Here is a 25941-nt window from a genome sequence, read left to right as displayed (position 1 = left end):
TCGCCGCTAGCAGCCAAAAAACGGGCGATTTTCGCAGCTGGCTGCCAAAAATCGCGCGATTTTCGAAGGTAGCGGCCAAAAATTGCGTGATTTTCGCCGCTAGCGGCCAAAAATCGTGCGAATTTCGCCGCTAGCTTCAAAAAATCATTCGAATTTCGCCGCTAGCGGTCAAAAATCGTGTGAATTTCGCCGCTAGCGGCCAAAAACCGTGCGATTTTCGCAGCTGGCTGCCAAAAATCGCGCGATTTCCGCAGGTAGAGGCCAAAAATTGCGTGATTTTCGCCGCTAGCGGCCAAAAATCGTAAGAATTTCCAAAAACCGTGCGATTTTCGCAGTTGGCGGGCAAAAATCGCGCGATTTTCGCCGCTAGCGCCCATAAACCGAGCGAATTTCGCCGCTAGCGGCCAAAAATCGTTCGAATTTCGCCGCTAGCGGTCAAAAATCGTGCGAATTTCCCCGCTACCAGCCAGAAACAGCGCGATTTTCGCAACTAGCGGCCAAAAATCGAGCGATTTTAGCCGCTAGCGGCGAAAATCGCCCGATTTTTTTTCCCTCCAGCGGCGAAATTCGCCCGATTTTTGCCCGCTACCGGCGAAAATCGCGCGGTTTTTGGCCGCTAGCGGCGAAAATCGCGCGAATTTTGCAGCTAGCAGGCAAAAACCTTGCGATTTTCGCAGCTGGCGGGCAAAAATCGCGCGATTTTCGCCACTAGTGGCCAAAAACCGAGCGATTTTCGCCTCTAGCGGGCAAAAATCGCGCGATTTTCGCCGCTAGCGCCCAAAAACCGAGCGAGTTTCGCCGTTAGCGGGCAACAATCGCGTGATTTTTGCAAGTAGCGGCCAAAAATCGCGCGATTTTTGCCAGCCAGCTGCGAAAATCGCACGGTTTTTGGACGCTAGCGGCGAAAATCGCGCAATTTTTGGCTTTTACCTGGGAAAATCGCGCGAATTTTGCCAACCAGCTGCGAAAATCGCACGGTTTTTGGCCGCTACTGGCGAAAATCGCGCGATTTTTGGCCGCTACCTTCGAAAATCGCGCGATTTTTGCCCGCTAACGGCGAAAATCGCTCGGTTTTCTGGCGCTAGCGGCGAAAATCGCGCGATTTTTGCCCGCCAGCTGCGAAAATCGCACGGTTTTTGCCCGCTAGCGGCGAAATTGGCACGATTTTTGGCCCCTAGCGGCGAAAATAGCCCTTTTTTTTGGCCGCTAGCAGCGAAAATTGGTCGATTTTTGCCACTAGCGGCCAAAAACCGCTTTGTTTTCGCTGCTAGCGGCCAAAAACCGTGCGATTTTCGCAGCAGGCGGGCAAAAATCGCGCGATTTTCGCCGCTAGCGACCAAAAACCGTACGATTTTCGCAGCTGGCGGGCAAAAATCGCGCGATTTTCGCCGCTAGCGCCCAAAAACCGAGCGATTTTCGCCGTTAGCGGGCAAAAATTGCGCGATTTTCGAAGGTAGCGGCCAAAAATCGCGCGATTTTCGCCAGTAGCGGCCAAAAACCGTGCGATTTTCGCAGCTAACTGGTAAAAATCGCGCGATTTTCGCCGCTACCAGCCAAAAATCGCGCGATTTTCGCCGCTAGCGGCCAAAAATCTGGTGATTTTTGCTGCTAGCGGCAAAAATCGTCCGATTTTTCCCTCCAGAGGCGAAATTCGCCCGATTTTTGCCCGCAACCGGCGAAAATCACGCGATTTTTGGCCGCTAGCGGCAAAAATCAACCGATTTTCGCTGCTAACGGCCAAATAAAAGGCTATTTTCGCCGGTAGCGGGCAAAAATTGTGCGAATTTCGCCACTACCGGCCAAAAATCGTGCGAGTTTCGCCGCTAGCGGCCAAAAATCGCTCGATTTTCGCCGCTAGCGGCCAAAAACCGTGCGATTTTCGCAGCTGGCTGGCAAAAATCGCGCGATTTTCGCCGCTAGCAGCCAAAAATCGCGCGATTTTCTCCGCTAGCGGCCAAAAATCGGGCGATTTTCGCCGCTAGCGCCCAAAAACCGAGCGATTTTCGCCGTTAGCGGGCAAAATTCGCGTGATTTTCGCAAGTAGCGGCCAAAAATCGCGCGATTTTCGCCGCTAGCGTCCAAAAATCGCGCGATTTTCGCCACTACCGGGGCAAAAACCGGGCGATTTTCGCCGGTAGCGGCCAAAAATCGCGCGATTTTCGCCGCTAGCAGCCAAAAAACGGGCGATTTTCGCAGCTGGCTGCCAAAAATCGCGCGATTTTCGAAGGTAGCGGCCAAAAATTGCGTGATTTTCGCCGCTAGCGGCCAAAAATCGTGCGAATTTCGCCGCTAGCTTCAAAAAATCATTCGAATTTCGCCGCTAGCGGTCAAAAATCGTGTGAATTTCGCCGCTAGCGGCCAAAAACCGTGCGATTTTCGCAGCTGGCTGCCAAAAATCGCGCGATTTCCGCAGGTAGAGGCCAAAAATTGCGTGATTTTCGCCGCTAGCGGCCAAAAATCGTAAGAATTTCCAAAAACCGTGCGATTTTCGCAGTTGGCGGGCAAAAATCGCGCGATTTTCGCCGCTAGCGCCCATAAACCGAGCGAATTTCGCCGCTAGCGGCCAAAAATCGTTCGAATTTCGCCGCTAGCGGTCAAAAATCGTGCGAATTTCCCCGCTACCAGCCAGAAACAGCGCGATTTTCGCAACTAGCGGCCAAAAATCGAGCGATTTTAGCCGCTAGCGGCGAAAATCGCCCGATTTTTTTCCCTCCAGCGGCGAAATTCGCCCGATTTTTGCCCGCTACCGGCGAAAATCGCGCGGTTTTTGGCCGCTAGCGGCGAAAATCGCGCGAATTTTGCAGCTAGCAGGCAAAAACCTTGCGATTTTCGCAGCTGGCGGGCAAAAATCGCGCGATTTTCGCCACTAGTGGCCAAAAACCGAGCGATTTTCGCCTCTAGCGGGCAAAAATCGCGCGATTTTCGCCGCTAGCGCCCAAAAACCGAGCGAGTTTCGCCGTTAGCGGGCAACAATCGCGTGATTTTTGCAAGTAGCGGCCAAAAATCGCGCGATTTTTGCCAGCCAGCTGCGAAAATCGCACGGTTTTTGGACGCTAGCGGCGAAAATCGCGCAATTTTTGGCTTTTACCTGGGAAAATCGCGCGAATTTTGCCAACCAGCTGCGAAAATCGCACGGTTTTTGGCCGCTACTGGCGAAAATCGCGCGATTTTTGGCCGCTACCTTCGAAAATCGCGCGATTTTTGCCCGCTAACGGCGAAAATCGCTCGGTTTTCTGGCGCTAGCGGCGAAAATCGCGCGATTTTTGCCCGCCAGCTGCGAAAATCGCACGGTTTTTGCCCGCTACCGGCGAAAATAGCCCTTTTTTTTGGCCGCTAGCAGCGAAAATTGGTCGATTTTTGCCACTAGCGGCCAAAAACCGCTTTGTTTTCGCTGCTAGCGGCCAAAAACCGTGCGATTTTCGCAGCAGACGGGCAAAAATCGCGCGATTTTCGCCGCTAGCGACCAAAAACCGTACGATTTTCGCAGCTGGCGGGCAAAAATCGCGCGATTTTCGCCGCTAGCGCCCAAAAACCGAGCGATTTTCGCCGTTAGCGGGCAAAAATTGCGCGATTTTCGAAGGTAGCGGCCAAAAATCGCGCGATTTTCGCCAGTAGCGGCCAAAAACCGTGCGATTTTCGCAGCTAACTGGTAAAAATCGCGCGATTTTCGCCGCTACCAGCCAAAAATCGCGCGATTTTCGCAGCTAGCGGCCAAAAATCTGGTGATTTTTGCTGCTAGCGGCAAAAATCGTCCGATTTTTCCCTCCAGAGGCGAAATTCGCCCGATTTTTGCCCGCAACCGGCGAAAATCACGCGATTTTTGGCCGCTAGCGGCAAAAATCAACCGATTTTCGCTGCTAACGGCCAAATAAAAGGCTATTTTCGCCGGTAGCGGGCAAAAATTGTGCGAATTTCGCCACTACCGGCCAAAAATCGTGCGAGTTTCGCCGCTAGCGGCCAAAAATCGCTCGATTTTCGCCGCTAGCGGCCAAAAACCGTGCGATTTTCGCAGCTGGCTGGCAAAAATCGCGCGATTTTCGCCGCTAGCAGCCAAAAATCGCGCGATTTTCTCCGCTAGCGGCCAAAAATCGGGCGATTTTCGCCGCTAGCGCCCAAAAACCGAGCGTTTTTCGCCGTTAGCGGGCAAAATTCGCGTGATTTTCGCAAGTAGCGGCCAAAAATCGCGCGATTTTCGCCGCTAGCGTCCAAAAATCGCGCGATTTTCACCACTACCGGGGCAAAAACCGGGCGATTTTCGCCGGTAGCGGCCAAAAATCGCGCGATTTTCGCCGCTAGCAGCCAAAAAACGGGCGATTTTCGCAGCTGGCTGCCAAAAATCGCGCGATTTTCGAAGGTAGCGGCCAAAAATTGCGTGATTTTCGCCGCTAGCGGCCAAAAATCGTGCGAATTTCGCCGCTAGCTTCAAAAAATCATTCGAATTTCGCCGCTAGCGGTCAAAAATCGTGTGAATTTCGCCGCTAGCGGCCAAAAACCGTGCGATTTTCGCAGCTGGCTGCCAAAAATCGCGCGATTTCCGCAGGTAGAGGCCAAAAATTGCGTGATTTTCGCCGCTAGCGGCCAAAAATCGTAAGAATTTCCAAAAACCGTGCGATTTTCGCAGTTGGCGGGCAAAAATCGCGCGATTTTCGCCGCTAGCGCCCATAAACCGAGCGAATTTCGCCGCTAGCGGCCAAAAATCGTTCGAATTTCGCCGCTAGCGGTCAAAAATCGTGCGAATTTCCCCGCTACCAGCCAGAAACAGCGCGATTTTCGCAACTAGCGGCCAAAAATCGAGCGATTTTAGCCGCTAGCGGCGAAAATCGCCCGATTTTTTTTCCCTCCAGCGGCGAAATTCGCCCGATTTTTGCCCGCTACCGGCGAAAATCGCGCGGTTTTTGGCCGCTAGCGGCGAAAATCGCGCGAATTTTGCAGCTAGCAGGCAAAAACCTTGCGATTTTCGCAGCTGGCGGGCAAAAATCGAGCGATTTTCGCCACTAGTGGCCAAAAACCAAGCGATTTTCGCCTCTAGCGGGCAAAAATCGCGCGATTTTCGCCGCTAGCGCCCAAAAACCGAGCGAGTTTCGCCGTTAGCGGGCAACAATCGCGTGATTTTTGCAAGTAGCGGCCAAAAATCGCGCGATTTTTGCCAGCCAGCTGCGAAAATCGCACGGTTTTTGGACGCTAGCGGCGAAAATCGCGCAATTTTTGGCTTTTACCTGGGAAAATCGCGCGAATTTTGCCAACCAGCTGCGAAAATCGCACGGTTTTTGGCCGCTACTGGCGAAAATCGCGCGATTTTTGGCTGCTACCTTCGAAAATCGCGCGATTTTTGCCCGCTAACGGCGAAAATCGCTCGGTTTTCTGGCGCTAGCGGTGAAAATCGCGCGATTTTTGCCCGCCAGCTGCGAAAATCGCACGGTTTTTGCCCGCTAGCGGCGAAATTGGCACGATTTTTGGCCCCTAGCGGCGAAAATCACGCAATTTTTGGCCTCTACCTGCGAAAATCGCGCGATTTTTGGCAGCCAGCTGCGAAAATCGCACGTTTTTTGGCCGCTAGCGGCGAAAATCGCGCGATTTTGGGCCGCTAGTGGCGAAATTCGCACGATTTTTGGCCGCTAGCGACGAAATTCGCACGATTTTTGCCCGCTACCGGCGAAAATAGCCCTTTTTTTTGGCCGCTAGCAGCGAAAATTGGTCGATTTTTGCCACTAGCGGCCAAAAACCGCTTTGTTTTCGCTGCTAGCGGCCAAAAACCGTGCGATTTTCGCAGCAGACGGGCAAAAATCGCGCGATTTTCGCCGCTAGCGACCAAAAACCGTACGATTTTCGCAGCTGGCGGGCAAAAATCGCGCGATTTTCGCCGCTAGCGCCCAAAAACCGAGCGATTTTCGCCGTTAGCGGGCAAAAATTGCGCGATTTTCGAAGGTAGCGGCCAAAAATCGCGCGATTTTCGCCAGTAGCGGCCAAAAACCGTGCGATTTTCGCAGCTAACTGGTAAAAATCGCGCGATTTTCGCCGCTACCAGCCAAAAATCGCGCGATTTTCGCCGCTAGCGGCCAAAAATCTGGTGATTTTTGCTGCTAGCGGCAAAAATCGTCCGATTTTTCCCTCCAGAGGCGAAATTCGCCCGATTTTTGCCCGCAACCGGCGAAAATCACGCGATTTTTGCCGCTAGCAGCAAAAATCACCAGATTTTTGGCCGCTAGCTGCGAAAATCGCGCGATTTTTGGCTGGTAGCGGCGAAAATCGCGCGATTTTTACCAGTTAGCTGCGAAAATCGCACGGTTTTTGGCCGCTACTGGCGAAAATCGCGCGATTTTTGGCCGCTACCTTCGAAAATCGCGCAATTTTTGCCCGCTAACGGCGAAAATCGCTCGGTTTTTGGGCGCTAGCGGCGAAAATCGCGCGATTTTTGCCCGCCAGCTGCGAAAATCGTACGGTTTTTGGTCGCTAGCGGCGAAAATCGCGCGATTTTTGCCCGTCTGCTGCGAAAATCGCACGGTTTTTGGCCGCTAGCAGCGAAAACAAAGCGGTTTTTGGCCGCTAGTGGCAAAAATCGACCAATTTTCGCTGCTAGCGGCCAAAAAAAAGGGCTATTTTCGCCGGTAGCGGGCAAAAACCGTGCGATTTTCGCAGCTGGCGGGCAAAAATCGCGCGATTTTCGCCGCTAGCGCCAGAAAACCGAGCGATTTTCGCCGTTAGCGGGCAAAAATCGCGCGATTTTCGAAGGTAGCGGCCAAAAATCGCGCGATTTTCGCCAGTAGCGGCCAAAAACCGTGCGATTTTCGCAGCTGGTTGGCAAAATTCGCGCGATTTTCCCAGGTAAAAGCCAAAAATTGCGCGATTTTCGCCGCTAGCGTCCAAAAACCGTGCGATTTTCGCAGCTGGCTGGCAAAAATCGCGCGATTTTTGGCCGCTACTTGCAAAAATCACGCGATTGTTGCCCGCTAACGGCGAAACTCGCTCGGTTTTTGGGCGCTAGCGGCGAAAATCGCGCGATTTTTGCCCGCTAGAGGCGAAAATCGCTCGGTTTTTGGCCACTAGTGGCGAAAATCGCGCGATTTTCGCCTCTAGCGGGCAAAAATCGCGCGATTTTCGCCGCTAGCGCCCAAAAACCGAGCGAGTTTCGCCGTTAGCGGGCAACAATCGCGTGATTTTTGCAAGTAGCGGCCAAAAATCGCGCGATTTTTGCCAGCCAGCTGCGAAAATCGCACGGTTTTTGGACGCTAGCGGCGAAAATCGCGCAATTTTTGGCTTTTACCTGGGAAAATCGCGCGAATTTTGCCAACCAGCTGCGAAAATCGCACGGTTTTTGGCCGCTACTGGCGAAAATCGCGCGATTTTTGGCCGCTACCTTCGAAAATCGCGCGATTTTTGCCCGCTAACGGCGAAAATCGCTCGGTTTTCTGGCGCTAGCGGCGAAAATCGCGCGATTTTTGCCCGCCAGCTGCGAAAATCGCACGGTTTTTGCCCGCTACCGGCGAAAATAGCCCTTTTTTTTGGCCGCTAGCAGCGAAAATTGGTCGATTTTTGCCACTAGCGGCCAAAAACCGCTTTGTTTTCGCTGCTAGCGGCCAAAAACCGTGCGATTTTCGCAGCAGACGGGCAAAAATCGCGCGATTTTCGCCGCTAGCGACCAAAAACCGTACGATTTTCGCAGCTGGCGGGCAAAAATCGCGCGATTTTCGCCGCTAGCGCCCAAAAACCGAGCGATTTTCGCCGTTAGCGGGCAAAAATTGCGCGATTTTCGAAGGTAGCGGCCAAAAATCGCGCGATTTTCGCCAGTAGCGGCCAAAAACCGTGCGATTTTCGCAGCTAACTGGTAAAAATCGCGCGATTTTCGCCGCTACCAGCCAAAAATCGCGCGATTTTCGCAGCTAGCGGCCAAAAATCTGGTGATTTTTGCTGCTAGCGGCAAAAATCGTCCGATTTTTCCCTCCAGAGGCGAAATTCGCCCGATTTTTGCCCGCAACCGGCGAAAATCACGCGATTTTTGGCCGCTAGCGGCAAAAATCAACCGATTTTCGCTGCTAACGGCCAAATAAAAGGCTATTTTCGCCGGTAGCGGGCAAAAATTGTGCGAATTTCGCCACTACCGGCCAAAAATCGTGCGAGTTTCGCCGCTAGCGGCCAAAAATCGCTCGATTTTCGCCGCTAGCGGCCAAAAACCGTGCGATTTTCGCAGCTGGCTGGCAAAAATCGCGCGATTTTCGCCGCTAGCAGCCAAAAATCGCGCGATTTTCTCCGCTAGCGGCCAAAAATCGGGCGATTTTCGCCGCTAGCGCCCAAAAACCGAGCGTTTTTCGCCGTTAGCGGGCAAAATTCGCGTGATTTTCGCAAGTAGCGGCCAAAAATCGCGCGATTTTCGCCGCTAGCGTCCAAAAATCGCGCGATTTTCACCACTACCGGGGCAAAAACCGGGCGATTTTCGCCGGTAGCGGCCAAAAATCGCGCGATTTTCGCCGCTAGCAGCCAAAAAACGGGCGATTTTCGCAGCTGGCTGCCAAAAATCGCGCGATTTTCGAAGGTAGCGGCCAAAAATTGCGTGATTTTCGCCGCTAGCGGCCAAAAATCGTGCGAATTTCGCCGCTAGCTTCAAAAAATCATTCGAATTTCGCCGCTAGCGGTCAAAAATCGTGTGAATTTCGCCGCTAGCGGCCAAAAACCGTGCGATTTTCGCAGCTGGCTGCCAAAAATCGCGCGATTTCCGCAGGTAGAGGCCAAAAATTGCGTGATTTTCGCCGCTAGCGGCCAAAAATCGTAAGAATTTCCAAAAACCGTGCGATTTTCGCAGTTGGCGGGCAAAAATCGCGCGATTTTCGCCGCTAGCGCCCATAAACCGAGCGAATTTCGCCGCTAGCGGCCAAAAATCGTTCGAATTTCGCCGCTAGCGGTCAAAAATCGTGCGAATTTCCCCGCTACCAGCCAGAAACAGCGCGATTTTCGCAACTAGCGGCCAAAAATCGAGCGATTTTAGCCGCTAGCGGCGAAAATCGCCCGATTTTTTTCCCTCCAGCGGCGAAATTCGCCCGATTTTTGCCCGCTACCGGCGAAAATCGCGCGGTTTTTGGCCGCTAGCGGCGAAAATCGCGCGAATTTTGCAGCTAGCAGGCAAAAACCTTGCGATTTTCGCAGCTGGCGGGCAAAAATCGAGCGATTTTCGCCACTAGTGGCCAAAAACCAAGCGATTTTCGCCTCTAGCGGGCAAAAATCGCGCGATTTTCGCCGCTAGCGCCCAAAAACCGAGCGAGTTTCGCCGTTAGCGGGCAACAATCGCGTGATTTTTGCAAGTAGCGGCCAAAAATCGCGCGATTTTTGCCAGCCAGCTGCGAAAATCGCACGGTTTTTGGACGCTAGCGGCGAAAATCGCGCAATTTTTGGCTTTTACCTGGGAAAATCGCGCGAATTTTGCCAACCAGCTGCGAAAATCGCACGGTTTTTGGCCGCTACTGGCGAAAATCGCGCGATTTTTGGCTGCTACCTTCGAAAATCGCGCGATTTTTGCCCGCTAACGGCGAAAATCGCTCGGTTTTCTGGCGCTAGCGGTGAAAATCGCGCGATTTTTGCCCGCCAGCTGCGAAAATCGCACGGTTTTTGCCCGCTAGCGGCGAAATTGGCACGATTTTTGGCCCCTAGCGGCGAAAATCACGCAATTTTTGGCCTCTACCTGCGAAAATCGCGCGATTTTTGGCAGCCAGCTGCGAAAATCGCACGTTTTTTGGCCGCTAGCGGCGAAAATCGCGCGATTTTGGGCCGCTAGTGGCGAAATTCGCACGATTTTTGGCCGCTAGCGACGAAATTCGCACGATTTTTGCCCGCTACCGGCGAAAATAGCCCTTTTTTTTGGCCGCTAGCAGCGAAAATTGGTCGATTTTTGCCACTAGCGGCCAAAAACCGCTTTGTTTTCGCTGCTAGCGGCCAAAAACCGTGCGATTTTCGCAGCAGACGGGCAAAAATCGCGCGATTTTCGCCGCTAGCGACCAAAAACCGTACGATTTTCGCAGCTGGCGGGCAAAAATCGCGCGATTTTCGCCGCTAGCGCCCAAAAACCGAGCGATTTTCGCCGTTAGCGGGCAAAAATTGCGCGATTTTCGAAGGTAGCGGCCAAAAATCGCGCGATTTTCGCCAGTAGCGGCCAAAAACCGTGCGATTTTCGCAGCTAACTGGTAAAAATCGCGCGATTTTCGCCGCTACCAGCCAAAAATCGCGCGATTTTCGCCGCTAGCGGCCAAAAATCTGGTGATTTTTGCTGCTAGCGGCAAAAATCGTCCGATTTTTCCCTCCAGAGGCGAAATTCGCCCGATTTTTGCCCGCAACCGGCGAAAATCACGCGATTTTTGGCCGCTAGCGGCAAAAATCAACCGATTTTCGCTGCTAACGGCCAAATAAAAGGCTATTTTCGCCGGTAGCGGGCAAAAATTGTGCGAATTTCGCCACTACCGGCCAAAAATCGTGCGATTTTCGCCGCTAGCAGCCAAAAATCGCGCGATTTTCTCCGCTAGCGGCCAAAAATCGGGCGATTTTCGCCGCTAGCGCCCAAAAACCGAGCGATTTTCGCCGTTAGCGGGCAAAATTCGCGTGATTTTCGCAAGTAGCGGCCAAAAATCGCGCGATTTTCGCCGCTAGCGTCCAAAAATCGCGCGATTATCGCCACTACCGGGGCAAAAACCGGGCGATTTTCGCCGCTAGCGGCCAAAAATCGCGTGATTTTCGCCGCTAGCGGCCAAAAATCTGGCGATTTTTGCTGCTATCGGCGAAAATCGCCCGATTTTTGCCCTCCAGCGGCGAAATTCGCCCAATTTTTGCCCGCTCCCGGCGAAAATCGCACGGTTTTTGGCTGTTAGCGGAAAAAATCGTCCAATTTTTGCCCTCCAGCGGCGAAATTCGCACGATTTTTGGCCGCTAGCGGCAAAAATCGACCGACTTTCGCCGCTAGCGGCCAAAAAAGAGGCTATTTTCGCCGCTAGCGGCCAAAAATCGGGCGATTTTCTCCGCTAGCGGCCAAAAATCGTGCGAATTTCGCCGCTAGCGGGCAAAAACCTTGCGATTTTCGCAGCTGGCGGGCAAAAATCGCGCGGCCAAAAATCGCCCGATTTTTGCCCTCCAGCAGCGAAATTCGCCCAATTTTTGCCCGATACCCAAAACTGAGCCATATTTTGAAGCCAAATTCTGGCTCTCTGCACGTATTTGCAGTTTGAAATTACGACTTTTTATACCAAAAAAATGCCAATTACTGAAAGCGGCGGTGGGTCACATTGGCTCCAGGACCTCCAAAACATTCAGGGGGCCTCCAGAGACCTCCAGGGTCCTCCAGGAATTTTTACGGGGTCTCCTGGGACCTCCAGATACCTCTATGGGGCTCCAGGGACATCCAGGGGCCTCAAGGGACCTCCAGGGACATTCCGGTGGCCTCCAGGGGCCTTCGGGGACATCCAAGGGCCTCCAGAGACCTCCGGGGCCTTTCAAAGACCTCCAGGAGGCATTTAGGAGCCTCCAGGGGCCTCCAGGGACCTCTATGGGACGTCCAAGAGCCTCCAGAGACATCCAGGCGCCTCAAGGGGCCTCTAGGGGGCCTCCAAAGGCCTGTAGGGGCCCTCCAGGGACATCCTATTGGTTTGGGCAAAATGTGACCCACCGCCGCTCTCAGTAATTGGCATATTTTCGGTATAAAAAGTCGTAATTTCAAACTCAAAGGACCTCCAGAAGCCTCCAGTGACCTCAAGGGACCTCTAGGGGTCTTCTAGGGACCTCGTAGGGGCCTCCAGAGACCTCTAGGGGCCTCTATTGACCTCCATGGGCCTCCAGGGACCTTCAGGGGCCTCAAGGGACCTCCAGGGACATTCAGGTGGCCTCCACGGACCTCCAGAGACCTTCAGGGTCTGTTAACACCTCTGGGAGGCCTTTAGGGGTCTCCAGGGACCTCGAGGGGACCTCTAAGGGTCTCTAGGGGAACTCCAGGGGCCTCCAAGGACCTCAAAAAGCCTCTAGGAAGCCTCCAGGGACATCCTGGGAGCCTCCAGAGACCTCCAAGGGCCTGCAGGGACCTCTAGGTACATCCAGGGGCCTCAAGGGACCTCCAGAGTCATTTGGGTGGCCTCCAGGGGTATCCAGGGAATCTCAATGGACCTCCAGAGACCTCCAGGGGCCACCAGGGCCCTCAGGCAATCTCTAGAGGGCCTCCAGAGACATCCTGGGGGCCTCCAGAGACCTCCAGGGGCCTCGAGGGACCTCCAGGGAAATCCAGGGGACGTCCAGGGGCCTCCAGAGACCTCCAAGGAATTTCACGAGGCCTCCAGGAATCTTTTGGGACTTCCAGGTTCTTCCTGGGACCTCCAGGGACATCCAGAGGGGGCCACCAGGGACCTCCAGGGAATTTCTGTGGGCCTCCAAGGGCCTCAGGGGACCGTCGGGGACCTCCAGGGACCTCTAGGGGGTCTCAAGGGACCTTCAGGGACAATCACGTGGCCTCCAGATGCTTTTGGGTCCTTCAGGAGGCCTTCAGGGGCTTCCAGGGACCCCCAAGGGGGATCTCCAAAGGCATCCAGGGACCTCAAGGCGCCTCTAGGGGGCTTCCAGGGAGATCCTAGAGGCCTCCAGAGACCTCCAGGGGGCCTCCAGGGACCTCTGGGAAAATCCAGGGGCATTTTGGGACCTACAGGAGGCCTTTAGGCGCCTCCAGAGACTTCAAGGGGCATCCAGAAGCCTCCAGGGGACATCCAAGGGGCCTTCATGGTTCTCCATGGACATCCAGGGCGCCTCCTGGGACCTCCAGGGATCTCCAGCGTGCCTTCAGGGACCTCCAAGGGCCTCCAGGGACCTCCAGGGCCCTCAAAGGACATCAAAGAGTCTCTCGGGGGCCTCTAGAGACATCCTAGGGTCCTCCAAAGACCTCCAGGGGCTTCCAGGGGCCTCCAGGGACCTCCAGGGGACTCAAGGGACCTCCAGGACATTCAGGAGGCCTCCAGAAGCCTCCAGAGACCTCCAGATGGTTCCAGAGACCTCCAGATGGTTCCAGAGACCTCCAGGGGCCTCCTAGGACCTCCAGGGTTTTAGGGACCTCCAAGAGACATTTAGGGGCCTCCAGGGGACCTGCAGGGGCTTCTAGGGACCTCAAGGGGCGTCCAGGGACGTCAAGGCGCCTCTAGGGGGCTTCCAGGGACATCCCATGGGCCTCCAGAGACCTCCAGTGGCCTCCAGGGACCTCCAAGGAAATCGAGGGGCCTTTTGGGACCTCCAGGAGGCGTTTAGGCGCCTCCAGGGAACTCCAAGGGACCTCCACGGACCCCGACGAACATCCAGGGAGCCTCCAGAGACTTCAAGGGACATCCAAGGGGCCTCCATTGTTCTCCAGGGACATCCAGGGCGCCTCAAGGAACCTCCAGGGATCTCTTTGGGGCCTCCAGGACCTCCAAGGACTTTTAGGGGCATTCAGGGAGGCTCCAGGACCTCCAAAACATTCACGGGGCCTCCAGAGACCTCCTGGGTCCTCCAGGAATTTTTAGGGGGTCTCCTGGGACCTCCAGATACCTCTATGGGGCTCCAGGGACATCCAGGGGCCTCAAGGGACCTCCAGGGACATTCCGGTGGCCTCCAGGGGCCTTCGGGGACATCCAAGGGCCTCCAGAGACCTCCGGGGCCTTTCAAAGACCTCCAGGAGGCATTTAGGAGCCTCCAGGGGCCTCCAGGGACCTCCAGGGACATTCCGGTGGCCTCCAGGGGCCTTCGGGGACATCCAAGGGCCTCCAGAGACCTCCGGGGCCTTTCAAAGACCTCCAGGAGGCATTTAGGAGCCTCCAGGGGCCTCCAGGGACCTCTATGGGACGTCCAAGGGCCTCCAGAGACATCCAGGCGCCTCAAGGGGCCTCTAGGGGCTCTCCAGGGACATTCTATAGGTTTGGGCAAAATGTGACCCACCGCCGCTTTCAGTAATTGGCATATTTTCAGTATAAAAAGTCTGAATTTCAAACTGCAAATAGGTGAAGAGAGCCAGAATTCGGCTCCAAAATATGGCTCAGGCCTCGAATTTGGGATGTTTGGGATATTTTGAAAACTGCAGGGGGGTTTGGGCAAAATGTGACCCACCGCCGCTTTCAGTAATTGGCATATTTTCGGTATAAAATGTCGTAATTTCAAATTGCGAATACGTGCACAGAGCCTGAATTTCGCTCCAAAATATGGCTCAGGCCTCGAATTTGGGATGTTTGGGATATTTTGAAAACTGCAGGGGGGTTTGGGCAAAATGTGACCCACTGCCGCTTTCAGTAATTGGCATATTTTCGGTATAAAAAGTCGTAATTTCAAACTGCGAATACGTGCAGAGAGCCAGAATTTGGCTCCAAAATATGGCTCCGGCCTCGAATTTGGGATGTTTTTGATATTTTGAAAACTGCAGGGGGGTTTGGGCAAAATGTGACCCACCGCCGTTTTCAGTAATTGGCATATTTTCGGTATAAAAAGTCGTAATTTCAAACTGCGAATACGTGCAAAGAGCCAGAATTTGGCTCCAAAATATGGCTCAGGCCTCGAATTTGGGATGTTTGGGATATTTTGAAAACTGCAGGGGGGTTTGGCCAAAATGTGACCCACCGCCGCTTTCAATAATTGGCATATTTTCGGTATAAAAAGTCGGAATTTCAAACTGCAAATATGTGCAGAGAGCCAGAATTTGGCTCCAAAATATGGCTCAGGCCTCGAATTTGGGATGTTTGGGATATTTTGAAAACTGCAGGGGGGTTTGGGCAAAATATGACCCACTGCCGCTTTCAGTAATTGGCATATTTTCGGTATAAAAAGTCGTAATTTCAAACTGCGAATACGTGCAGAGAGCCAGAATTTGGCCTCAAAATATGGCTCAGGCCTCGAATTTGGGATGTTTGGGATATTTTGAAAACTGCAGGGGGGTTTGGGCAAAATGTGACCCACTGCCGCTTTCAGTAATTGGCATATTTTCGGTATAAAAAGTCGTAATTTCAAACTACGAATACGTGCAGAGAGCCAGAATTTAGCTCCAAAATATGGCTCAGGCCTCGAATTTGGGATGTTTGGGATATTTTGAAAACTGCAGGGGGGTTTGGGCAAAATGTGACCCACCGTCGCACTGAAGAGTTCCAGCACTGTGATGGGTCAGAAGGAAGAGTACCAGCACTCTTCGGGGTCAGAATGAGGAGTGCAAAACACTCAAAGGGGTTAGGAGCAGGAGTACCAGCACTCTAGAGGCTCAGACGTAGAAGTACAATGGTACTAAAAGGGGTTAGGAGCAGGAGTTCCAGCACTCTAGGGGGGGCTCAGGAGGAGGAAAACCAGCTCTCTAGGAGCCAAAAATGAGTACCAACACTCTCTCTCCCTCACCCCCTTCCCCCCCCCCCTCTCTCCCACAGGGCCATGTGTGGCAGGCGTGGTAGGCCTAACGATGCCTCGTTACTGCCTCTTCGGGGACACAGTCAACACTGCCTCAAGAATGGAATCGACGGGCGAGGAACTTCGAATCCACTCCTCCCACGCCCACAAGCTCATGTTGGACAAGCTTGGAGGTTATATTGTACAGGAGAGAGGCCTCACCTACGTCAAGGTTAGTGGGGGTGATTGTGGGGTGATTGTAGGGGTGATTGTGGGGGGATTGTGGGGGGTTGTAGGGGGGATTGTGGGGGGATTGTGGGGGTGATTGTGGGGGGGATTGTGGGGGGGATTGTAGGGGTGATTGTGGGGGGATTGTAGGGGGGATTGTAGGGGTGATTGTAGGGGGATTGTGGGGGGTGATTGTGGGTGATTGTGGGGTGATTGTGGGGGGATTGTGGGGGGGATTGTAGGGGTGATTGTGGGGGGGGATTGTAGGGGGGGATTGTAGGGGGGATTGTGGGGGGATTGTGGGGGTGATTGTAGGGGGGATTGTGGGGTGATTGTGGGGGGGATTGTAGGGGTGATTGTGGGGGATTGTAGGGGGGGGGATTGTAGGGGGGATTGTAGGGGTGATTGTGGGGGGATTGTAGGGGGGATTGTGGGGGTGATTGTGGGGGATTGTAGGGGGGATTGTGGGGGTGATTGTGGGGTGATTGTGGGGGGATTGTAGGGGTGATTGTAGGGGTGATTGTAGGGGGATTGTGGGGGTGATTGTGGGGGATTGTGGGGGGATTGTGGGGGGGATTGTAGGGGGGATTGTAGGGGTGATTGTGGGGGGGATTGTAGGGGGGGATTGTAGGGGGGATTGTGGGGGTGATTGTGGGGTGATTGTAGGGGGGATTGTGGGGTGATTGTAGGGGTGATTGTGGGGGTGATTGTGGGGGATTGTAGGGGTGATTGTAGGGGTGATTGTGGGGGGGATTGTAGGGGGGATTGTGTGTGGGGGTGTACTGTATCTTCCAATCCTCACTAGAATATTCGGTCCTGTTCTGGAGGCTTGGAACAGACCAACAGATACAATCAGGCCAAGAAACAGATACAATCAGACCAAGAGACAGATACAATCAGACCAAGAGACAATACACAATCAGATCAGACAGATATACACACAGACAGACGGCGGAGACGGATTATATTTATACAAGAACAAATAGACAGGTGAATCAACTAATTAAACCACAGGTGACCTTAATTACCTCCCAAGTCATTAATGACCCCGAGTCTTTCTTAATTCTTTCTGAAGACAATCTCCTCAAGAAGTCAATATTAACATAGAAGCCAAAAAAAATTATAATTGATCAAATTTGCATAATACTTTTTTTAATCGTATAATTAGAGCATAATTAACCATGTAATTATGTAATTATAGTCGCAACGTCACTAGACTTATGTATTAAATTGCCCGAACCTAACCTAACGCAAGGATCCAGTAATAGAAAACGGGTTATCACGTATGTTCGTATATCTGTGATTGGCTCTATAGGGGATACATGTACGTCCCAAATACGATGTAGATTGGGCATAATTATGCCCAATCACTATCACCTTCATCACTCTGGCTCTGATGACGGCGAATTTAGCCGAAAACGCGTTTTTCTCCAATTTTCCAAATATGTTATTTTTTTCTAAATTCATTTTACTTTCATGCAGGGCAAAGGTCACATGATGACTTGGTGGCTGGTTGGGGAGCAGCAACCCCGAGTTCGAAGGTCACCTTGCCGGCCGGAGTCGATCCTCACTACTGCTGGGGGAGTGTCTACCTCTCCCCTCACTCCTCACCCCTCACCACATAGCCCTCATCTCTCTCCCCATCTCCGCCCCCAGCCAGCCCCTACAACCCCTCTCCCTCACTACCCTACTATTGTCATCGGCGTCCCTGTCTCGACCCACGATCCGGAGACCCACAACTCTGCCACTCAGAGCGGCAGCTGTGACACCACTCAGAGCTGTGTGGGTAACCAGGTAGTCAACTCCAGCGTGAGTGCAACAAGTGATGTCAACAATGCTAGCGTCACCAGCGACGTCAACAATGCTAGCGTCACCAGCGACGTCAACAAACAGAGAGACGCTGAGATCAATGACATCCTCAGTCCGGATCAGACTGACTCGCCCAGAAACAACATCTTCAACAGCGCTCTGCAAGATCCCAGAACTCTTGCAGGCCCCAGTTCGATCTCCTGCAGAAGTTCCTCACCTCTCGCGCCTCACAAGCAGGTGAGAACCTCACTGAGGGAACCTCATGGCGCCTCAATCGACTACAACTCTACAAGCCAACAAAATTCTGCCTTCAATCCGTCTCACAACCCAAGCGCTTCACCACCCGTCAACAATATCTACAACCCCGTCTGTAATCAAAACCCTGTCGTCGCCTCCATATACAACAGTTATAGCCCCAAGACAGCTCACAGCCCGCCTTCCTCCGCCACCACAACCACCCACAACCCACACCTCATCAACACAACCGCTCATAACATCCTACTCAGCCACAACCCGGAAATTACGAGTAAAAGGAGACTTCATCTCTCAAACAGCCCAAGACTAAACTCTTGTGGAAGCGAGAGAAACAGCCGCCGGAGCAAGAATTACCGAAGTAGCAACAGGAACAGCGTCTACAACAGCGTCTACAGCAGCAGTAGCAGTAGCGACAGCATTATCCCCTACGTCACAACAGGAGAACAACAGAGAATTCTACCAGTCAACGCGTCGCCAAGCCTTGTGGAACACGACTGCAACTTGTTCAGCACAAGTCTTGGTAGGTGTTCCAGACCTCAGTAAGTGTTCCAGACCTCAGTAAGTGTTCCAGGCCTCAGTAGGTGTTCCAGACCTCAGTAGGTGTTCCAGACCTCAGTATAGGTGTTCCAGACCTCAGTAGAGATGTTCCAGACCTCAGTAGAGATGTTCCAGACCTCAGTACAGGTGTTCCAGACCTCAGTATGTGTTCCAGACCTCAGTATAGATGTTCCAGACCTAAGTATAGATGTTCCAGACCTCAGTATAGATGTTCCAGACCTCAGTAGAGGCGTTCCAGACCTCAGTATAGATGTTCCAGACCTCAGTAGAGGTGTTCCAGACCTCAGTATAGATGTTCCAGACCTCAGTAGAGGTGTTCCAGACCTCAGTATAGGTGTTCCAGACCTCAGTATAGGTGTTCCAGACCTCAGTAGAGGTGTTCCAGACCTCAGTATGTGTTCCAGACCTCAGTATAGATGTTCCAGACCTCAGTATAGATGTTCCAGACCTAAGTATAGATGTTCCAGACCTCAGTAGAGGTGTTCCAGACCTCAGTATAAGCCTTCCAGACCTCAGCATAGATGTTCCAGCCACACTCAACATTTTTTTTGTTATAACTTTTAACTGTTATTCAAAATAACTTTTTGAATAACATAAATTATAAAGGGATATTCCCACCCTTAGCCCTATAGGACCATAAACTGTACACATAACCCTACATATTGCTAATTGGTTCCAAAATTTGGGGACCAATTGTCTAAAAGATCGCATTATTTTTTTTTATTTTTTTTAGATTACGAGGAGAGTGTGAGTATTGAGGGCGCGAGAGGGTATGACATCATGGGCAGAGATGTGCCCAATGCCCACCAGGAGGAGCTTATAGAACGACCAGCTCAACTACACCTTGATCCTTCTACTGTGTCTTACAATATCAAGCCGTCATTGGTAGGTCTCTGTGACTTGTAGAAGTAAGTAGTAGGCATCCGGGAGTCTCAGGATACTATGGGGTTGGGCTCTGGTTGTCTGGAGTGGCCTCTCCAGGGTGTAAAGCTTGGTAGGTTGATATTGGAGAAGCTGTTACCCATGCAGCAGGTTTTCCCACCTCCCCAGGGTGCAAAGCCAGGGTAGGTTGATATGGAGAAGATGTTACCCATGCAGCAGGTCTTCCCCCCCTCTCCAGGGTGCAAAGCCAGGGTAGGTTGATATGGAGAAGCTGTTACCCATGCAGCAGGTCCCCCCCCCTCTCCAGGGTGTAAAGCTTGGTAGGTTGATATTGGAGAAGGTGTTACCCATGCAGCAGGTCCCCCCCCCCTCTCCAGGGTGCAAAGCCAGGGTAGGTTGATATGGAGAAGCTGTTACCCATGCAGCAGGTCCCCCCCCCTCTCCAGGGTGTAAAGCCAGGGTAGGTTGATATGGAGAAGGTGTTACCCATGCAGCAGGTTTTCCCACCTCCCCAGGGTGCAAAGCCAGGGTAGGTTGATATGGAGAAGCTGTTACCCATGCAGCAGGTTTCCCCACCTCCCCAGGGTGCAAAGCCAGGGTAGGTTGATATGGAGAAGGTGTTACCCATGCAGCAGGTGTTCCCCTTCTTTCTCCACGGCGCCGAAAGTCTCCAATGGAAAGGTCACTGGGTACAATGACTTGTTTTCAAATGCTATGTAATGGCTTGCCGCTTTCCCCCCTTCCCTTCCCCCTCGATCAATTACAATTTATAATTGTACTCGTCTAGTTGTGCTTACCTACTCCAGCAGTGATTTTCTGAGATTTTTAAATATTCAGTAAAGTGTATTGACCTTTTTATATATAAAATTATTATTTTTTTCATATAGAGAGGTTAATATTTTTATGTTCATATTTTTTTTTTGTTCATGCATTTTTTTCATTTCTACTTGAGAGATTGTGGCTTGAGTTGTCATGACCTCTCGTAGGTCATGACCTCTCGTAGGTCATGACCTCTCGTAGGTCATGACCTCTCGTAGGTCATGACCTCTCGTAGGTCATGACCTCTCGTAGGTCACGACCTCTCGTAGGTCATGACCTCTCGTAGGTCATGACCTCTCGTAGGTCATGACCTCTCGTAGGTCATGACCTCTTGTAGGTCATGACCTCTCGTAGGTCATGACCTCTCGTAGGTCATGACCTCTCATAGGTCATGTCATACTGTCTTCAACCTACTGGTCTAATTAGTAACCTCGAACGCTTATCTAAGTTAATCGGTGCCGTGTACACAATCTTTTATCTAGTAAATGCGAAGTAAAGCACTATTTCTTCAAGATCCAGAAATGAAATCACGACATTAATATGCATAAGGTGTATCATCCATGATTAAATAGTGTGTCTTCTTGTCCAGGTAAGCGGCGGCGGCCTGGGGCCAGGTATTGAAGGCTCTGCAGGGGGAGAAACTGGAGGTCAAGGCACAACACAGGACTCTATTACCACTCTCCCAGACCTGCGGAGCGGTATATCGCATCACTACGCAGCCTACTCCTCTTCGCCGGCTCTTTCGCGCAAGCAAGAGACCAGAGAGAACTTCGTCTGAGGCCTAGACGGTGGGGAGATAGGGGAGATAGGGGAGATAAGGGGGAAAATCGATATCACCAAAGTGGTAGTGAAGCCTGATTGTTGTTCAGTCGTTACTGCTGTTGTACGCAAGGACAATTATACAATCACGTGCGATTGTTAAGAGCAGAGTATTGTCGTACGATAGAACAATGGTTTGAACTTAGGAAATGATGAAAGACATTGTAATTGAGTAGGCTCTTATAATGATGTTAATACCATTCATGATGACATTTGATGATGAAATTGATGTTCTTCGTCGACAAAATTCAACAATCAACAACGATGAAAAAAAGAAACAATCTTAATTGTATTGACAATACAATTACAATCTACAAGAAACGAGACAAAATGAAAATGATACATTTAACAGCTTGAAAACAGAAGTATACAGACTGTTTAAGAACACAAACAGGTCCAGGAAACAGGAAAACAGACACAGGCAACAGAGGTGAGGCGAGAGAGAGAGAGAGGCGAGAGAGAGAGAGAGGCGAGAGAGGCGAGAGAGAGAGAGAGAGAGAGAGAGAGAGAGAGAGAGAGAGAGAGAGAGAGAGAGAGGCTGAAACTCGAGTCTATGGGTAGAGTTTCACCTGTGTAAAACTACGGTATTTCAAGTATGAGGTTCAAATACCACCTTTGTGTTCGCGTCTGAACTTGGATTTAATTAAAACTTTGTACGTGAACCATTTACGAATTGCGGAAATTTTGTCAAATGAACTAAAAAAAGATTTTTTTAAGGGGGTGAGGGATTCCATATGTGATACTGTGTGTGTGTGTGTGTGTGTGTGTGTGTGTGTGTAAACTTATATAAACACACAAGTGTGTATATTTGCAGAGTATACAAATTCACAATCATTTATCTTCGTAATATATAATAACCTGATACCTAAACATGAGATAAATTGAGATATAATAGTATATTTCATAACCAATGTTGTCAGAGATTGTGTAATTCCGAGAAACGATTCGAATCCTCTAGTGAAGGATATAGACATAGTTTGCCCTCCAAGTGATTCATAAGATCATCTTGAAATTGTGATTGAAGTGAATCAAACACTAATCTTAAAGTGAACCATATAAACTTTTTCAACTTTACAGTGAATCACGTGAATATTTTGATTAATATGTGAATATTTTGAACTTGACAATAATCTTATAAAAAGACTTAAGCTCAAGGTCAAAGACACTTAGAAGGTCAAAGACACTTAGAAGGTCAAAGACACTTAGAAGGTCAAAGACACTTAGAAGGTCAAAGACACTTAGAAGGTCAAAGACACTTAGAAGGTCAAAGACACTTAGAAGGTCAAAGACACTTAGAAGGTCAAAGACACTTAGAAGGTCAAAGACACTTAGAAGGTCAAAGACACTTAGAAATGGAACAGTACAAGAGTTGATTTGATCAAAATATCTTGGAAGATATATATGAACAAGTAACAAGGGGATTTTAACATTAGGATAAGTTAATTAAAGAGAGGAAATATTTTAAATATATAGCTTTTCACCAATATATGCGTCTCCTGTTTTGTATAATCATGGTGTGATTTATATAAGACTTTTAATCCCTATCCAAGCCTGTATCCCATATTGCTGGGGGGCCCTTCAAGCTATCTATCAATCTGGGGCAATGGGCATAATCTCTCTCTCATATTTTCTCCATCTTGTATCATTGTATCTCACTTTCAGGGTTATCTCTCGTCTCTCTCTCTCTCTCTCTCTCTCTCTCTCTCTCTCTCTCTCTCTCTCTCTCTCTCTCTCTCTCTCTCTCTCTCTCTCTCTCTCACACTCTTCCTTGGCGATTTCCTTTCTCTCTCTCTCTCTCTCTCTCTGTCTCTGTCTCTCTCTCACACTCTTCCTTGGCGATTTCCTTTCTCTCTCTCTCTCTCTCTCTCTCTCTCTCTCTCTCTCTCTCTCTCTCTCTCTCTCTCTCTCTCTCTCTCTCTCTCCTATATATGTTAATTCCCTCTTTCCCAAATAATAGAACAACCAGATCAACTGTAAACAAGTATTGCGAGTAAATGTTGAAATGTATTATATTAAACGTAGATGTTATATGTTACATATAAATATATATTTTAGATATATATATACCATTCTATACCACCTATATGACGGGTGACAAATATCGACAATGTGTAGAGACTTTATATGTTATGAATGTAATAACATTTATTCATCTTATGTTCACAAAACCTCATTGAACGAGATCAATGAACAAATCCACAAGGGGCCGTGACGAGGATTCGAACCTGCGTCTGGGATGATCCCAGACGCAGGTTCGAATCCGCATCACGGCCCTAGGGGATTTTGTTCATTTGATGCACCAGGCTATTGTGATTTGTGTGTGTAAGATCAGCGAGTGTAACAATGGCGTTTAAATTGTGACAATTTCTCGTTAACTACCGGTATGAGAAATTGAAGATTTTGTGAACAATTGACTAACAGCCGTTATAAGTTTGTGGGATCGTTAAAGGATTTTTTCAAGGGTGAAATTGATGTATCTATGAGCCTGGTTGAGTGTAATTAAGCAGGCCGTCCTCTCGAGTTACCAAAACATCACGAAAATGATGTACTAAAATTACCCGAACCTAACCTAACCAAGAACCAACGAATAGAAAACGTGACAGTGTGTCCGTTTAGTGATTTACATCATATACACTTGTAGGGGGGTAGAAGGGGTGATTTTGACGTCAAAATACTATGAAGAATTTGAGAGGACAATTTTTTTTTTACTAGCCTCACATAGGCCTATGCATATTGTGCAATTTCCTCTAATGTCCCCATACCTGTTGTACTTTCATGATCATTTTCCTGCTGTACTGTATCTAGTAGGCCTACAGAAGACTTGGAAACACACTAATATCACACTAAACCAGCATTGTTGCAAACCTGCGAGTGAGGGGGTCCTTAGTTCACAAGATGTTCATTCCAGGGTATGTATGAGAATGTTCAATTTAAGGAACTATATCGTGTGTGTGTGTGTGTGTGTGTGTGTGTGTGTGTGTGTGTGTGTGTGTGTGTGTGTGTGTGTGTGAGTGGTGATCAGAGGCATCTTTTAAATAGTCTATGTGCCAAAGTCTATTTTATCACTCATCAGCTCATTCTATAAATATAAGATAGAAGTGTGTGTGTGTTACTACACACACACACACACACACACACACACACACACACACACACACACACACACACACACACACACACTTCTCATCCTGACACATATGTCAGGATGAGAAGAGAGGCAGAAAGACAATACGAAAATGACATCGCAAGCAAGGCAAAGACTCAGCCTAAATTGTTGCATAGCCACATTAGGAGAAAAACAACAGTAAAGGAACAGGTTATGAGATTAAGGATAGGGGCGGAAGGATTCACTACAAATGACAAGGAAGTGTGTGAGGAATTGAATAAGAAATTCCAGGAGGTCTTCACCTTAGAACAAGGAGAAATTCCAGAGGTAAGTGAGGGAATAGCTAACCAGGAACCACTGGAAGAGTTTGAGATTACCAGTGGGGAAGTAAGGAAGTGTTTACTAGAGTTGGACGTGACAAAGGCTATAGGCCCAGATGGAATCTCCCCTTGGGTTCTAAAGGAAGGAGCAAGAGAACTGAGCCTACCACTCTCCATAGTGTATAACAAATCACTGGCAACAGGGGAACTGCCAGATATTTGGAAAGCAGCTAACGTAGTCCCGATATACAAGAAAGGGGATAGACAGGAGGCACTGAACTACAGGCCAGTGTCCCTAACCTGCATACCATGCAAGCTGATGGAGAAGATTGTGCGAAAAAAACTAGTGGAGCATCTGGAGCGAAGGAACTTTGTAACACAGCATCAACATGGGTTCAGGGATGGCAGGTCCTGCCTCACAGGGTTACTTGAATTCTACGACCAGGCAACAAAAATAAGGCAAGAAAGAGAAGGGTGGGCAGACTGCATATTTTTGGATTGTCAGAAAGCCTTTGATACAGTGCCACACAAGAGGCTAGTGCGAAAGTTGGAGATGCAGGCTGGAGTGAGAGGGAAGGTACTCCGGTGGATAGAGGAATACCTAAGCAACAGGAGACAACGAGTCTGTGTGAGGGGTGAGGTCTCAGATTGGCGAGACGTCACAAGTGGAGTCCCGCAGGGGTCAGTCCTTGGACCTATACTGTTTCTGGTATATGTAAATGATCTCCCAGAGGGTATAGATTCGTTCCTCTCAATGTTTGCCGACGATGCAAAAATTATGAGGAGGATTGAAACAGAGGATGATAGTAGGAGGCTACAAGATGACCTGGATAGACTGAGTGAATGGTCCAACAAATGGCTGTTGAAGTTCAACCCGAGTAAATGCAAAGTAATGAAACTAGGCAGTGGAAACAGGAGGCCAGGCACAGGATACAGAATAGGAGATGAAGTACTAAATGAAACAGACAGAGAGAAAGATCTAGGAGTTGATATCACACCAAACCTGTCTCCTGAAGCCCACATAAAGAGAATAACGTCTGCGGCATATGCGAGGCTGGCTAACATCAGAACGGCGTTCAGGAACCTGTGTAAGGAATCATTCAGAATCTTGTACACCACATATGTAAGACCAATCCTGGAGTATGCGGCCCCAGCATGGAGCCCGTACCTTGTCAAGCACAAGACGAAGCTGGAAAAAGTCCAAAGGTATGCTACTAGACTAGTCCCAGAACTAAGAGGCATGAGTTATGAGGAAAGGCTGCGGGAAATGCACCTCACGACACTGGAAGACAGAAGAGTAAGAGGGGACATGATCACAACCTACAAAATCCTCAGGGGAATCGACCGGGTAAATAAGGATGAACTATTCAACACTGGTGGGACGCGAACAAGGGGACACAGGTGGAAGCTGAGTACCCAAATGAGCCACAGAGACGTTAGAAAGAACTTTTTCAGTGTCAGAGTAGTTAGTAAATGGAATGCATTAGGAAGTGATGTGGTGGAGGCTGACTCCATACACAGTTTCAAGTGTAGATATGATAGAGCCCAATAGGCTCAGGAATCTGTACACCAGTTGATTGACGGTTGAGAGGCGGGACCAAAGAGCCAGAGCTCAACCCCCGCAAGCACAATTAGGTGAGTACAATTAGGTGAGTACACACACACACACACACACACACAAAATCATTAGGTGAGTACACACACACACACACACACACACACACACACACACACACACTGCTTATTGTGAATAAGCACAATAATGCGTTAACAAAATAGCCACAACTCTATTTTAAAAAGCAAGAAGGA

At 50.1% G+C, this 25941-nt stretch overlaps 1 protein-coding gene across 1 annotated transcript in view; it reads left to right on the top strand.

The window, feature by feature from the left end:
- Positions 1-20682, top strand: part of LOC123748909 (guanylate cyclase 32E) — a 99617-nt gene extending 78935 nt beyond the window's left edge. The window contains exons 18-21 of the mRNA XM_069323309.1: positions 15378-15568; positions 17047-18148; positions 18920-19071; positions 20477-20682. Coding sequence (XP_069179410.1) covers positions 15378-15568; positions 17047-18148; positions 18920-19071; positions 20477-20665 — 1634 coding nt within the window. The 3' untranslated portion in view covers positions 20666-20682. The remainder of the gene's footprint in view (positions 1-15377; positions 15569-17046; positions 18149-18919; positions 19072-20476) is intronic.
- The last annotated feature ends 5259 nt before the right edge of the window (positions 20683-25941 follow it).

Source organism: Procambarus clarkii, chromosome 12 (genome assembly GCF_040958095.1).
Source record: "Procambarus clarkii isolate CNS0578487 chromosome 12, FALCON_Pclarkii_2.0, whole genome shotgun sequence".
In the NCBI taxonomy this organism is placed as follows: Eukaryota; Metazoa; Arthropoda; class Malacostraca; order Decapoda; family Cambaridae; genus Procambarus; species Procambarus clarkii.
Note: the sequence above shows the minus strand (reverse complement) of the source record. Positions and strands in the feature narration are given on the sequence as shown.